This window comes from Diplotaxodon limnothrissa, linkage group LG15, assembly GCF_057381915.1.
Source record: "Diplotaxodon limnothrissa isolate DT_005_m linkage group LG15, D_limnothrissa_male_GT1.1, whole genome shotgun sequence".
Taxonomy (NCBI): Eukaryota; Metazoa; Chordata; class Actinopteri; order Cichliformes; family Cichlidae; genus Diplotaxodon; species Diplotaxodon limnothrissa.
The window spans coordinates 37,580,458-37,596,318 of NC_140610.1; the positions used below are offsets into that span (position 1 = coordinate 37,580,458).

At 39.7% G+C, this 15,861-nt stretch overlaps 1 protein-coding gene across 1 annotated transcript; it reads left to right on the plus strand.

The window, feature by feature from the left end:
• The first annotated feature begins 4,046 nt into the window (after nt 1-4,046).
• tbxa2r (thromboxane A2 receptor) lies at nt 4,047-13,859 on the plus strand. Its single transcript, XM_085373058.1, has 3 exons — nt 4,047-4,140; nt 8,482-9,309; nt 13,177-13,859. Exons 2-3 carry the CDS (start codon nt 8,521-8,523, stop codon nt 13,489-13,491), a joined length of 1,104 nt encoding a protein of 367 aa, XP_085229184.1. The 5' UTR covers nt 4,047-4,140; nt 8,482-8,520; the 3' UTR covers nt 13,492-13,859.
• Nucleotides 13,860-15,861: the final 2,002 nt, after the last annotated feature.

Here is a 15,861-nt window from a genome sequence, read left to right on the forward strand (position 1 = left end):
GCAGTGACGCGCCCGTGAGCTCCGCCGGCAGCCAGCTGTGCCTGAGTGACCGAGCCCCAGGCCGAGAGGCCGGGGGCACCCCACCTCCGAAGTGGCCCGAGCGAGCCCCAGGCTCCAGGCCCCGATAAGCGGCCGCCAAGGAGTGAGCCGGTGTGTGCACCCATCCCCGGACACAAAGAACCACCAACGCACCGATGTCTGAGGGAGTCCGCCACTGGCAGGGGAAGTGGTGGTAGGGGGAGATAGGCCTCCAAACCTTGGAGGGCCTGAGATGTCCCCAGAGAGGTGGCGCCTGACACCCAACCTGACATATAGACACAGACATACAGGCACACACATATACAAACATCCATTCCCACCCTCATGCTCTCATATGCACTTACTCCACACTCAACCAACGTGGAGACAGACATAAAGAGACGCTGTACACACGATCACACTCCCCAAGCGTACTCTACAAACCGGGTCTAGGTACCCTTGCCCCTGGAGGGGGGAACTGCACCCAGACCCAGGTGGTGTTACCCTTTTCCCTGCGGTGGGGGGAGGCAGACCACCCCGACTCCGCAGCAGCAGGGAGGCCCCACACTCCAGACCGGAGTCGGACGGCCAACTCCTCCTCCCAGCCCCCCCGCTCCAGCAGGCCACAGAGAATGGGGGTGAGAGAAGACTCCAAACCTCCCTCCACCCGTTCATTGTAGTGTTGATGCATGTGTGTTCTAAGGTGCATTTAAAACCCAGGAGGGCATGGAGCTACCTGCCAGAGAGCAGCAGGTAAACGCATGGTCCCTCCTGCTAGCCCTCAATGTCTACGTGTATTTAAAATTGAGAGGTGGGCGACGACGCCAGGGGTGAGGTGTACACCCTGATGGTACTTTGGATTCCGTGTATCGTGCCCACCCCCAAGATCCTATATGTATGTGTAATGAGAGTGTGAGTAATGTGAATGTCTAAGTTGTGGGATAAAATTGAGGCAGAGGCAGCCAGAAGGGGACAGAGGGGGGGATTAGCCTCCTCTGCACCCTGGTGACATACCCCTACTCCAAGGTCCTGCATGTGTGGGTGGTTGTGGTGGAGCAGGAAGAGGGAGGCAGCTGGAGATGGGGAGGGAAGGAAGGGAGGGGCAAGTGACCCCTCCCTGGGGCCAGCTCCCCCGCTGACCCCAGTAGGCACCCCCATACTCCGCGACCCGCCAGGGAAAGGGGGCCCAGGCCCATCCAGACCGGGGCCCAGTGCAGCAGCGCCTCCCGGCCCCACAGAGCCCGGGACAGTCCACCCAAACCCACCACAGAGAAAACTGCACCCACCCCACCATCCACTCATCTTCCAGACTACATAAGACAATAAACACCCAGGCTGAGATCTTCCTCCACCTCTCCTGTATCTCCCCCTCCTGCAGAGGGAGCTCCTGAGGAGAGGAAAGCTCCTGCAAGATGTGACAATCTCCCCCACCAGTTGAAGAGCCCCCCAGGTGGCTCGATGCACCGGCGGCACCCTGCTCCAGGACTGGGCCCCCATGCACCCACCCGCCCACAACCCCGGCAACACACCAACCAGGACCCAAGCCCCCGAGGCCCGGCCCGGGCCCCAGCCCAGAGACGGAGCGCCCCCAGAACCTCACGCCCATCCCGGACCCACCCAGGGGCAGCCAGGCTACCAGGTCAGTAACCCACGTCCGTCAGCACAGACCCTCCCCTAGCCCCGCTGCACGCAGCCGCGAGGAAACAGTCACCTGAGAGCCAACAGAGCCCCTAACCGGACATGACCGCTACCCCGGGTTGAGCCCCCCAAGGAGCTCAACCCGGTGATCCAGGTGATTGATATATGCATTTTTTTTTTTTTTTTTGCTGCCCATTCTGTTGGTTTTTGTCTTTTGCCCTTCTCCCCGTCCCTCTTCTCAGCTGTTTCTCTTTCCCTCTTTCTTTCTCCCCTTCTTTCCCCCAGTCAAGTCTGTCCCGTATTCAGTAAGTGAAAATAAAATAAACAATAAAAGGTGAATCAAATGGACCATTACGGCAAGGCTGGGATGGTCAATTTGGTAAAGTAAATCCGTTGGGCATCTTTCTTTGCCTTTAGACAACAATTCTGATGGCAAAAGAGCTAAACGGGACAGGCAAAAAAAAAAAAAAAAAGAATAAAGAATACATAAAAAATCACTTGAACTCACAGTTTGCACGCTGGGTTGAAGGCTGTAAAAGTGCAGCAAGTGAAGGAGCGATGGCAAACGATTCCACAGTTTTGGAGCCACAAGTGCGAAAGCTTTGTCACCTAGGAATGAGTAAAAGCATCTGGTCTGTTGACCTGAGGGAATGAGATGGGACATACTGTACAGGTGCAGCAGTTAAACAAAATGTGGCACAACCCTTAACAGACAGATTAACTAAAATTAACTGAAATGCACAGCATCATGGTGAAAATCAAACACAGCATATCGGCACAAACACCTCACACCAACTTTCAAGCAGACTGGTAGATGGGGAATGATGTTGGTGGGGCACCTTGCAGTAATTCACCATGGACTCCTGTTTATATTTCTGGTGTGAAATGTGAGGCCAACTGTCCTACAGCTTAAACATCATTGATCATTGCAATAGGGCACAGCAGCAGATCAACATGCTCAACATGTTTAAAGTGCTGCATACAAGCTACTGAGTGATAAAGTGTACATAGTTTTCGTACACTTTGCATAAACGTCTGTAAAAATGTTCTTTTTCCGGCAGAAACATACACTGTCGTGTCAGAAAGTCATGTTGTTTATCTAAAAGAAGTTTAAAAAGTTACTATATAAAGTAGAACGTTCCAGATGTTTTGGCATCACACCTCTGGTTCTGTTTCTGGTTTAGACAGGGTGTACAAATAAGGAGGGAGTCTATTGGAAGCACACGAGACAGCTTGCCATTGAGATTTAAAACAAGGCCAGTCATGTAAACAATAGTCCTGCAAGGAAGAACTCGGTGGCCCGGGACCTTCCATCACTTTGGAGTGTTTATGCTTTTCTACAAGATTATATTCAAGTATTTATTTGCATGCTTTCCTGCATGTGTCTGCATTAAATGCAAGCATCTGACATAATTTTGTATCATAACTTTGGAAAGCTTGCTTTTACTCCCACGATCCTTTCAGAGATGTTTTTGTCATTCCTTTCCAATGCACGAATGCTATATAGGTTACACACAGACTGATATCTTTAGGCTTTAAAATCTATAACTTTAACTACATTAACAGAAGAGTCTGGTGTGTTACGACCCATAAAACAGACTTTTGGACATGCGGCTGGCCCAGGTTTTTGCCAATAACGGGCAGAAAGTGAGATATTTACAAACAATGCCACACAGTTGTCGTTTTGATTTGATTTTACCGCTTGTAAAAATGCTGTGTTGCTACCCACAAAGTATTATAACTACATTGGACCTTTGTTCTTCTTTTGTGTCTGCCACTCGTGCTTTGCCACGGCTTCCTGGATGCGGATAAAGGATAATGATTTGAGATTCTAGTACTTTTCTCTCTGCAATCCTTTACGTTCGTGTCGCTTCACATCCAGCAAAACAATTTCTGGTGGTATTCACAAGTGACAATATAGAAATTGAACATTGTTTCTAATTCAGTTCTTGTTTTCATTTTATCATAGAGCTTTATAATTAAAACATGTTTTTGTGACTGTAAACAGAGTCTTAAAATGAATGTTAACGGCCTTGCGGTATCTATTTGCGTTCAAAACATCTGTCCTCCAGCCTGTTTTCCAAAACATGAGATAAAATGCTTGAGGGACAACTTTGTCCTTATTAAAACAACCTGATTGCCGTCCATGTGTTTTGGGGTCGTGTTTTTTTCATTTACTTTTTGCTTGTTAACCTTTTTAGATCACTTGCCAGCCTTTAAAAGCAAACATTTTTACAGTCATACTTTTTCTTTCTATGCTCTTCTGCTGCATGGAAAAAGAAAGAGTGCCTTCCTAAAGCCCTCCCCTCCTCTGACTTCCTGAGAGGAGTGTACTGTGCAAAAGGAAGCAAGACTGGACGAGGGGGAGATGAGTATCAGAGTAGGAAGAGTAGAGGAGAGGACATAGCTGGGGGAAGGGAGTAAAGATGAGCCAGGGTTGCTACTAAAGGTCTTTTTGTCATCAAGCTGAACTTGTGATGTAAGGTATCTATCCCATGTCTTCTAGTTGTTATAATTTGCATAATTTTTGATCTTTTAAGAGAGATGTTAACGATGGAGAAGTAAAAACTTTACAACTGCAAGACAAATGATCCTTGAAAACAATTCTGTGAAGTCTTCTTTAATACTCAGTGATTTGTAAGTGCTAAGCTTTTTTTCTTATATTACTGCATATGCGCAAACTACACAGGTCTAGAGATTTTTTTTATATACTTTTATCATTTGTATTGTATGTTATGGTATATCATAAGGACAGTTAATTAATGATTCTTATTCATCTTCTTTAAACCAGCAAAACCTTGTGGGTTAATATTGTTTTGCATGCATTCACCATTCTCAACATTTCAGGATAAGTGGAAAACTCATGAATGCATTTCTGTGGTTTTGCATTAGGCCCATTGGTAAAGCATTTTTACTGCCATAGTGGAACAGTATTTAGTATGACATATTGATCTTGGATTCTAACAGGCACTTTTGGCTAATTGTTCTTTAAAAAGGTTTTGTAGATCATACGAGAGCAGGTTCATCATATAGCACTTCCTAAGGACGTGAAGGATTTCATTACCTTTTGTAAACTGTGCAATGACTTGTCTCAGTTTCTGTATCTTCAGTTTTCTGTGGCAAAAACATATTGCCACAGTTTTTTTGGGTTCTACAGTTCTTAATATGTATCCACTCTATTAACGAGATTAAACGAATATTATAAAATTCTGATGTAGTAAAGGAAAAGGGCTCATATCTTAGTTTCATGGCTGATTTATAATGGTTTCCACCACTCGCACAAACATCAAAGCAACATCAAAATATTCATCTGAGTTGTTTTTGATGATTGAGCAAATAATTGGTGTACCGAACCTGATTTCATGATCTCCTTTTAGGCAGTGGCATTTTCAGCACTAGGCATTAAGTTCTTCTAAACTAGTTTGAAGGATAAATTTGATGCTTTACAAGATTACTGCATGAAAGCAGGCTAAAAACAGACACCTGTTTGGTGTTTTAGTGGTTCAGTTGTTTTCATTCCTAACGAGCTACCAGTCTGTGCCCAGTTGGCGTGTGAAACAATACAGGTCGTCTATGCCCACTTGGCCAAAGTTTAGACAATTTGGATTGTTTTATTGTTTCACTTCAATACAGAAGCACTTAGCCTAATTCTTCAAGTTACTAAAGTTGTCTTCCTGCCTGTTAAAAGTTCTGTGCATTCCACTCTGCATTGTTATGATTTCAAATGTAGAAGCAAATCAATAGACTACAGGAAAAAGAATGGACAAGTGGAAGAAAATTCCCTATGGGGGGAAATCCAGCAGTCAGATTTTAGTTTGCACAATTTCTAGTCATTGAAATTAGAAGTGTCAAGACAATGATCATTCGCTGCTGCCAATAATACACAACTGTCTGAGAGAGCTTTTAGTTTTATTCTGCTGCATTTTAGTGTCAGTACATATTAATAACAGCATCAGAAGCTTTTCACTTTTAAAAACCTGTATAATTCTCCGTTTTGTCCTTTATTGTCTTTATTTGTCTTTTTCTGTTGCATTTCTGTATATCCTCCTCCCATGATGTGTCTTCTTAAAAGCTACTGCACAAGTATAACACCAAACAGTGAAATAGTGAAACAAACAAAATTCTGATGGTGATAGAAATTTTTACTGGATTCACTGATGTGTTTTGTAAATAGTGCCAAAGACAATCCAAAGTACAAATGCAACTAAGCAAAGTATAGAACATATAAAACACATCAAAGACTTGAACTGAGAAAATCTACAAGTTCTTAGAAAAGTATTGGCTCATTTTGATTTTGATGGCAGCAACGCACCTCCAAGAAGATGGGACTGGGCCATGTTTACCACTGTTTGGCATTCTTTTAAGAACAGTCCATAAACATCTGAAAACTGAGGGGACCGGGTGCTGGACTTTTGGGAGAGGAATGTTATCTCATTCTTGTCTGATGTATTATTGTGGCTGCTCAATAGTCTTGGGACTACTTGAGCATTTTTTCTGTCTTGATGCTCCAAATGATTTCAGTTGGTGAGAGATCTGGGCTACAGGAGGCCTATTTAAGCGCCCAGACTCTTCTGATATGAAGTGAATAAAAGTCTTTCATTGCTGAAGGTGCCTTTCCAGATCAGTAATCTCTCAGTTCATGGGCACTAATTCACCCCCAGGCTTTTGAACTACTCTTTCTTCTTATGTCCGGAGAAATCGCTGGCCATGTTTACAAAAAAGAATTTCAAATTTCAAATAATCTGACAACAGAACAGTTTAGTACATTTTAAATTACCTTTGACCCTTGAACATTTCTCTATCATCTTCACACATGGGTTCTTTTTTGCACAACAGAGCTTTAGCCTGCATTTGTGGACATGCAACATGGCAACATGACATGACAAAAAAAAGTCTTTGCAATATTATGTTGAGCAACAATATTCTGAAGTTGCTCCATACTTGCTTCTTTTCTTTTGTCTTCTTTTTTTTTTGCAGATTGGTGAACCTCTGCCTCTCTAAAATGTGGGGTTTTTTTATAGCCATTCGTGTTACTGATCTGTTGCCAGTAACCTAATTAGCTGCAAAACATTCCTTTGGCTGTTCTTTTTTTAGGTCCACTTACTTTTCCGACTTTTTGTTCTTCCCATCCCAACTTCTTTTGAGACATGTTGCTGCCATTAGATTCAAAATCAGCTCATATTTTTCCCTAAAGTTTTAAATGTTCTCAGTTTAAATATTTGGTATGTTTTAGGTTTGCTATTTGCTATAAAATATTGGTATACTAGATTTGCAAATCTTTGGATTCTGTTTTTATTTACATTTTACAACTTCCCAATTTTGGGGGTGTTTGTAAGTAAGGTAACAACACATTACTGAACAGGCATAATTTTATAGAGTATAGTACAGGCATATGTTTCTCATTGAAGTCTTTCTCTTAGATCATACTGCATAGGTTTTTGTATATAAATTTGTTTCTTAAAGCAATAACCTACAGTTGCTGTAGTTTCTTTAGTTAACACAGGATGAAATCAGTATCTTGGTGATGTGCTGTGAAACAAATATTTAGATTAATGAAAGCTATGGATATTTGTTTCCATATTACCATCCTCAGACTTCTTTTTTTTTTACTGGGGAAAGAATACCAAGAGCTGATTATGTCTGATTCTATGTTTATTTCCTTTTAGTGCCACCAAACTGAACTTCCTGGCAGGATATGCCAGCTCTCCCACTCTGTCTATTTCGGTCTCTCTGTCACTCATTCCATCTCTGCCCCATACTGTCACTGTCTGCATGCGTTTGTGTGGGTGCTGTGTACATCTGCGTCTGAGCTGTTACTTTGCATTCTAAAGGTTTATTTTCATAGTTTAGGCAATCAGTGTTGTCGACACTAAAAATATTGGATCCCCTGATATCTGGCAACAATGATTTTACCTCCAGATAAAGGGTTTTTAATAATTCAGACGCACTGTCAGCTTTCTTTGCTATGTGTTTAATCGTCCATAGAACTGTTCATTGCATTTTCAGCCTCTGTTGTAGCAATACAATACTGATGTCATAACAACCAATGAAATGATGAAAAATTATAAAAACAAAGAAATGATCGTTAACCAGAAGTGGTTTTTTAAACCACTGACTGTTGAACTACTGTGACACCTCAATGTGTTTTGCTTTTTTGCATGATAAGATAGGCTTCAGCCATTAAAGGTGCTCTAATTAGAAATATGATGTGTTGCAGTATGCTCGATGTAAATAAAGAGTTGGGAATGTGCCATTTAGAACTGTGTTAGAGTAAACACATTTTTTATCTTGGACGTCACCACATCTGAAAGTGCAACAACATCGGTCCACCTCTTCTGACAGATTATGTCACCTTTGCTCAGTTTGTTTATACTGTAAGAGTCGACCCAACCAGCAAAAACTCATAAAAATATACAGAGACAGTTCTTTCTCACACTATATAAACTCCTTAGAAAACTCAGGGATTTTAAGCCAAACTCTTGGTGCTATGAGGTTGTAGTGCTGCCACAGCATGCGAGAACAATAGGATTTGACTGTCTGGTGGTACAACTAAGCTAACCATGCAATACACAATGACACAAAATGTATGTACATATGTAGTAGTCAAAAAAATAAAATCCTTCTGGTAATAATTGTAGTGTCCCTGCAATGGGTATTGTGTGGCTGTCCAATTACTATTATCTTGGTGCTTGGATGAATGTATTATATTTTTTATGTAATTTTTTAACTTTCTGTTTGTTTGTTTGTTTGCTTGTTTGTTTGTTTGATTGATTGATTGATTTTTTTGTTTGTACTCTTCTAACTAGTATTGTCTTTTCATCTCAGAGTCACCTCAAGTCAACGAGTGTGTACCAGCTAGCCACGATGAATACCTCAGATGCCAACAACACTCCACAATGTTACTCCCTCAAAAGCCCTCCGTTCAATTACACACGTCCCATCAGCTCAGCATACTTCTCAACCATCTTCAGCACTTTGGGAATCACCTCAAATCTCATTGCCTTCATTGTTCTTGTCAAATCTTTCCGACGAATGCGGAATCGGTCACGGTCTTTCTTCTTAATCTTCCTGGCCGGTCTTGTAGTTACTGACTTTATGGGTCTTTTGGTCACAGGTTCCATTGTGGTCTCCTTCCATTTTACACGTTTTAATTGGCGCCAAGTAGATCCTAACTGCCACTTCTGCAACTTCATGGGTATGTCTATGGTCTTCTATGGACTGTGCCCACTGCTGCTTAGTGCCACAATGGCCATGGAGCGCTTCTGTGGCATTAACCGTCCATTTGCACGCTCCACCAACATGAGCAAGAGCCGGACAGTCTACATGGTGCTGATGGTATGGTTGGCTGCTGGCTGTATTGCTTTGCTGCCCTTAATAGGCATCGGGAGCTACCACATACAGGCTCCTGGTTCTTGGTGTTTTTTCAACATCAGTTCGAAAGGAAGTGATATGGTCTTCTCCCTGCTCTTCTCCTTCGTGGGGTTGACTTCAATCGTTGTGTCATTTTTACTGAACACAGTGAGTGTGGTGACGCTTATCAAGGTGTGCTGCGGACAGGACAGGACACAGCGGAGCCGAGACCATGAAGTCGAGATGATGGTGCAACTTATCTTGATCATGATTATTGCCTCTATCAGCTGGTGCCCCCTCCTGGTGAGTTTGTTTGTTTGTTTGGTTGGTTGCTTGTTTATTTGTTTCTTTGGTTAGTTGGTTGGTTTTGGGTAGGTTGTTGTATATAGACAAAAAGAAAGGCAAAAATGACAATTAATATAACTAATGCGTAATACACTAGTAATACAGAACCGAATTTAGCAATTTCACTCTTAAATAGCATAAATAACAGTAAGCAATAAGTCATGACACAGACAGCCCCAATTTTCATCTTTTGTGTCACACCAGTTACTTTATTGCCTAATAACCTACATGAACACAAATTATTAATGGCTAAATATTTTTTTTGTATTGTTTGTTGTTGATTTTTTTTTTGTTTTTAATCTTGATTTTTAATTTTGGTATAAAACACAAAGGATTTTATGCTATAATTTAAAAAAAACTGAATTTGTTTCGTATTGCGTAAATAAACAAAAACTATTTTGAAAACAGGAAAACAAGGACATTTTCTGTTATTAAACTGATTACTAAGAATTATTTAAAAAAAATATTATTATTATTTTAAACTTTCTTACTTCTTAGAAACAGGTGAGAGATCCAGTTCCGTATCTCAGTTCAGTTGAGGTGAAGCCTAGCACACAGCTACCCACTACAGCTACCTACGTCAGCACCCAACTGTCAGTCACATGCAAAATTATACATTTTTTAGCCATGATAACATTTAAATTGGTGAGTTAAAAACATGTAAAGCTAGGCACTTAGCACTTCTCTTATTTATTTGTTTATCTATTCAAACAGCATGAGGAATTATATCATTTTTCCAGTCTATAACATTAATAGTTAGTAAACCTCATGTTCTGGAACAGCAAACTATGTAAAAATATAACTGATGATAATTAAAGTCACATTAATGCTGCTGTTTTCTTGTTCACAATGTACACTGTAATTCCTCATATAATGGGGTGTAATTTTCTATTTTTATTTAAGGTACTATATTGTTCTGTTAATAAAAAAAATACTTTTTGTATCTTTTTCAATTATATAGCACTCTATAGCACTTTTACTGGACAATAACATTCAATTAGTCTACAAATAATAATTAACGAGCAATGTCATTTCCATGCTTGGAAATGACACTGGAAATGACTAGTCAGTCGGCTAATTCCTGTTTTATTCTACAACACCAGAGAAGAGGTGAGGGAGTCAGAGAGAGAGCCGGAAAGAAAGAGATAACACTTTCAGGTAGAGCAATTCAGTGTCAAGCACATGTAGCCAAGGAGATTTCCAGACAAGCAGAAATGGAGATCAGACTGAAGGGCCAGACAAATTATTTATGAATCTAACATCTGATTCTTTGACTAATTTATGTAAGCTTTCTGTTATAGGAAGAGTTGTTACATAACACTGTGTGTACATTTGAACAAATACTAGTACACCCCTGTCTCTTCATATTAACTTTCTATAAAGTAGCTGTCTTTGGTCAAGAAATGTTTTATTTGTAGCAGCTTTTTCAAATCTAATCCTCATATGAAAGAAACAATTTATCTGATGACCCAGAGAGTGAACTGATGTGATGTTGCAGGATAAATGGAGCACTCTGGTCTTGTACAACAGTCACTGCCCTCCACAGAAACATCTGGCCCTTTTTCAACCAGTGTAACAGTGTGTTGAACTCCATAATTGCAGTCTGGTCTATTTGTGTGTTGTGTGATCATAAGACCAATGGAAGATTTCACTGCCTTCTCTTGTAGACAGAAGGAGAAGATCTCTCTTGTTTTTACCTTCTTTTAGGCTAGGTTTGTGTTTCTTGACAATAAATTTTCTATTTTTTTATGATCAAAGAAATACTCAGAATATATATATAAAAAACAAAAGTAGCCTGACGGGCTAAACATTTATAAAGACTGTTCACTAAACATTAATCATGAGGTTGTGATAGGAAATTAATATCTTCAAGATACTGCAAGGTGACACACTTACTTTTACTGTGTCCACCTGCTGTTGTGTGGAAAATGGTTTTCATATGTTTGAAAGCACCGCGCCATGACCTTAACTATCTAGTTTTTTGTTACCAGCGCTTCTTTTAAAATGTTTGAACCTTAATGAGGCATCACAAGGTCCTAAGCTCCTTTTCTCTGCTCCTCTGTGTATGCTTCAATTCTTCTTAGTGATGCAGCCTATTTACTAGCTGATCTGAAAACCGTCTGTACTTACACTGGATCAAAGAGCCCCTTAATGCCCCACTTGAGATGACATATTTCAACTCAAGAGTGAAGCAGAGCCTTTAAAGGAAAACATCTAGTACAATGTCAAACAGCACTGAAAAAGTCCAGAAAGTTCCAGTGTGGCAACCAAGACTCAAAATAAAACCCAGACCTTCTATGGGAGGTGTTATTTATAGATACTGATGAGATGCTGATGCATTTTTAATTTGTATAAAAATTAGACAATTTCAGTTACATTCAGCCTATCTTGCATTATCTACCTATCATTTTTATACTTCTAATAGGAATCACTTATTGCATAATTCAGTTCTTTACACTTTTGCTTTCCTATGTATAGTTAAAAAAAATAAATCAACTACTTCATTTTTTTAACTGAGTTTGCCAGAGAACAAAATAATAAGGACTAAAGTCCCTGAGTGGAGCACACATTTTTCTGCAGTCTGGTCTAACATTAGTTGTGTGATACCTTGTACAGATATACATTTTGGTGTGCATGAAGACTTCTGAAGTTCCTGATGCTAATGTGGTTTTGTTCGGCATACGAATGGCCACCTGCAATCAGATTTTAGACCCATGGATTTACATCATGTTTCAAGTGTCCCCACTAAGGCGAGTAAAACGTGAAACGAAAATCTAACTCTGCTCATCTGCCATCACCGCTCACCCCCATGGCACCGTATTTTTGTCAATTAGTTGGTCACGTGCCCTAAACATCTCCAAATGATAGATTTGTACTCATCAGTCCACTTCACGCACTGCCGCTTCCAAACCAATACTTATATGCTCAAAGTTTCGTTCCATTCTTTCTCCAGTTAATAGCCATTAAACTTTTCATCATGCTTGTTTTTTGGCCTTGCACGTTCTTTAATTTGGAAAAATTAACACACGTATGTTCTGTCATCAGAAACATGGTAGCTTTTCGTTTTGCAGATTTTCGTTTCATTTAGTTTCTAATATTTTTTTTCCTTTGGAGTATAGCTGCAGAAATCCTGGAAGTACTGCGAACTGGACAAATGCAATCAAGCAGTTATCTGCAGTTGAGCCTATATGAAATTATTATTCTTAATGTCAGTTTTCTTCTTTGTTTTTGAAAATGAAAATAAGCCAATGTTAACTGGCACTCTGCAAAACATGAGCCCATGGAGTACCAATACCACTGAGAGGCATTTGCCTCACAAAAACGCTTCATCTTGCATGGTCTCTTGCATTGCTTGGATGCAAAAACTCAGGAGAACAGAACTGTGACACAAGCTAAATTTTGAAAAGAAACTATAAGCTACACTAGGCTGGTTTTTAATTCCTGCAGGAGCTTGTTAGCATGTTTTCCCCCTTCTGGAGACAGTTGGGGTAATGCTAATAATGCTGTGCCTCACATGAAATGTGGGTAATTGGGTAATGGGTAATTAGGCTATGTTACAGCAGCCACTGCCTCAGGGACACCATGACAAAATTAGCCTAGCCTTTCTTTTTAAACTAGACATAACTTATAGTGAATGCTTGTGTAGATCTGCAATATTAACCTATTTGATCTCCCTTCTCTTATTCGCTTTTTCCAATCTCTTCCTTTTGCTATTTCTTATTTCCTTTCTTTACCATCTTCTCCCCCGTCAACTGCTTCCTCCTTCATGCTTCTCTTTACTTCTGCTTTTCTCTGTCTGTCCCTATATTATTCCTCCACATCCAGGTCTTTATTGCTCAAACAGTGTTCTCCAGCGATCCTCTCTGGGTCAGGAAACTGCTGCTGTACCTCCGCTTTGCCACTTGCAACCAGATCCTCGACCCATGGGTTTATATCCTGTTCCGGAGGGCAGTCTTTAAGAGAGTCTACCCCCGCTTTGACTGGTCCCGGAGCTCAATCATGACTTTGTACCCATATTTTCAAGAGACTGCACGCAGATTCACACGATCTTCATTAGGGGGCAACCTGGGCTCAGATGAAACAGGAGAAACAACAAAGTCAAATGTCACTTCTCCGTCTACCTTAAAGTCACCTGACTAAGGCTCATGGTACAGTGTGTGTTTGTTTCTCTGATCAGAAATGAGTGATCACAGGGATCAGACATATACTCTCAGCTCCATACATCGCACTGAAGTTAACTATATGCACTGCTACCTAGATACTCCTGCATTAAGTTAACCGTATTTAATGTACCATTAAATAGGATAAATTATCTTGTTTTCTCTTTGTTTGATGCATGCTTAGACCTGATGTTGTGCTAACCATTTTAGGAGGAAACCCACAGGCAGCCTAGTCCCATGAACCTGAAATATAGAAACTGTAATATTGTAGAAGTGCCTATTGTTAACAAGAAATATCATATTATACTATATTCACATACATTTGCTAATAGTTACTCTGACTGAACATGTCACAAACTCTGAAAACCTATAAAAGATTGAAAAATGTTAAACGATCCGTTTCTTGCATTTAACTTCATAGTTTTTTTACTGAGTGAGATATTCTGTTTCAAGGTTGTCTGTTACATATGGGCTGAAGGATGTTTACAAGACGAAAAAAGATGGATTATTACAAATATCAAAAGTCTTGACCCACCTTTCATTCCTGTATATTTATCTAGAATATGTGCAGTGAAAACAGTGTGTTAGCAATTCCAATGTGTTTGAACGTTAGTATTGGGAAAATGTGAAGAAATGAGGGATCAAAAGATGGTAACTTCATTATAAGTTGAAAATTTTACTGATAACTGGTATGTCGTTCTCATGATCTCCAGAAATCATCTCTTTATTGTCCCTAACAAATACTGGCATGTAGTCACTTAGATATAAATTTGTTTTATTTTGGTATACCATCCATTAAAATGCACAAGTGCTGCTCAACTGAATGGAAGGTGTTAATTAAAAATGATGTATTGTGCCGAAGTATGGTTAAGTGTAAGTGGGAGTAAGTATGAAAATGCATGTGTGAAGATTTATAATTTGAATGAACTCACCCTTTAAAAAGCAGGACTCAGTTAGTGGAGGAATTACAGTGCATCCTAAACATCTAGATAAACTACAATTAGATAACCTAAACAAGTACACTGTCTAGAGTTTAAATTTGGAGAACGTTATTGTATTTTATTTTGATTGTTATAAAATCTTCTGCCTCTTTGAGATCTCAAGGCTAAGCTTTAAAGTTGATGTGGACTGAGAATATTTTTTGTGAAGAGAGCAATTTTTACACTCATCATGCACATAAAGTAATGCACACTGTAATGTCAATCAACTCAACCAGTCTTCCACAACAGTTTTTTTTTATCCCATAAAAGTTCTCCCATGACAGTGAGGAGTAAATGTTGATTGTTCACGTAAATAAAGGCTCAATAAAACAGAAATATTTGTTGCTGTTAAATATTTAACCATTTTACTTCCCATACAGAAATGCAGTCAAGTAGCAACACAAAGAAGAGTACTGATATTGCTCAAACCATGTAATAGGTCAAACCATTTAAATTTAGCCATTCGGTTTTTTACTTATGTATGCAAAATGGTAAGGCAGAAAAAAATATGCCACTCCAGTGTTAAGTTAATGCTTCCTTTTTTTTACTGGATATACTAACCAATGCAGAAACACAAAGCGAGATCTACACACTGAAACTAAGAGCAGTGATAATGAAATGCTGCAACAAACTGCTATAGTATATTTGCTCTCTCTCTTTTTTTAAACAGACTGAAGGCTCCCTCAGTGAAACATGGTACAATGTTAATGAATATGTAACATTTTCCTTTTCTCAACAACCACAAGAAATTCTTTCCATTTTTTAAGGAAAACTAAGAGTAAGAGTTTACATACAAGCACAAGAATCCACCAAAATATTTTTTTGATTTCTTTTTGACTGTGGGTGCTTATGGTTCGAATATGGAGTTTGACAGCAGTTTCCACATGTGGGAATCTACAGGTATTGCAGAGCAGGAACATTTAGATTGCTCCCCTGGTATTCAGTTTTTAGATGACAGCTTTGATTATTTTTTATTTTATTTTATTTTACTTTTTTTTGTAAGTTCAAGTCAGGTCAGTCACCTACTGCAAGACTGAGAATATTTAAAGCTGCAATGCCTTTTTCTGGAACACTTGGTAAAATCCAAAACACACATTTTTATTTACCTTATATTAGTTGTTATTAACTGAGAGAAAGATTGAATGTCCTGTAAATGTTTCTTTCCTGTTTTCGCAGCAATTCCTTTCAAAGTGAAACAGACTTACTGGTGCTAACTGCTTTTTCTGGATTCCTCAGCTGATTCCAACTCTTGCAGTTTCATAACATACCGTTGCACCCTGGTGGCAGACGTCAAGACCTCTATTAAATGCATCTCTTTTTAATTAAACATTCAATCACAGCTTTCTAATGATGATGAATTAGTAATTTCT

What these genes read in the sequence shown, in the direction of transcription:
- tbxa2r (XM_085373058.1), top strand. Translation starts at nt 8,521, where the DNA reads ATGAATACCTCAGATGCCAACAACACTCCACAATGTTACTCCCTCAAA. An exon ending in TCAGCTGGTGCCCCCTCCTG is followed by an intron (nt 9,310 to 13,176) that starts GTGAGTTTGTTT and finishes CTCCACATCCAG; the next exon opens with GTCTTTATTGCTCAAACAGT.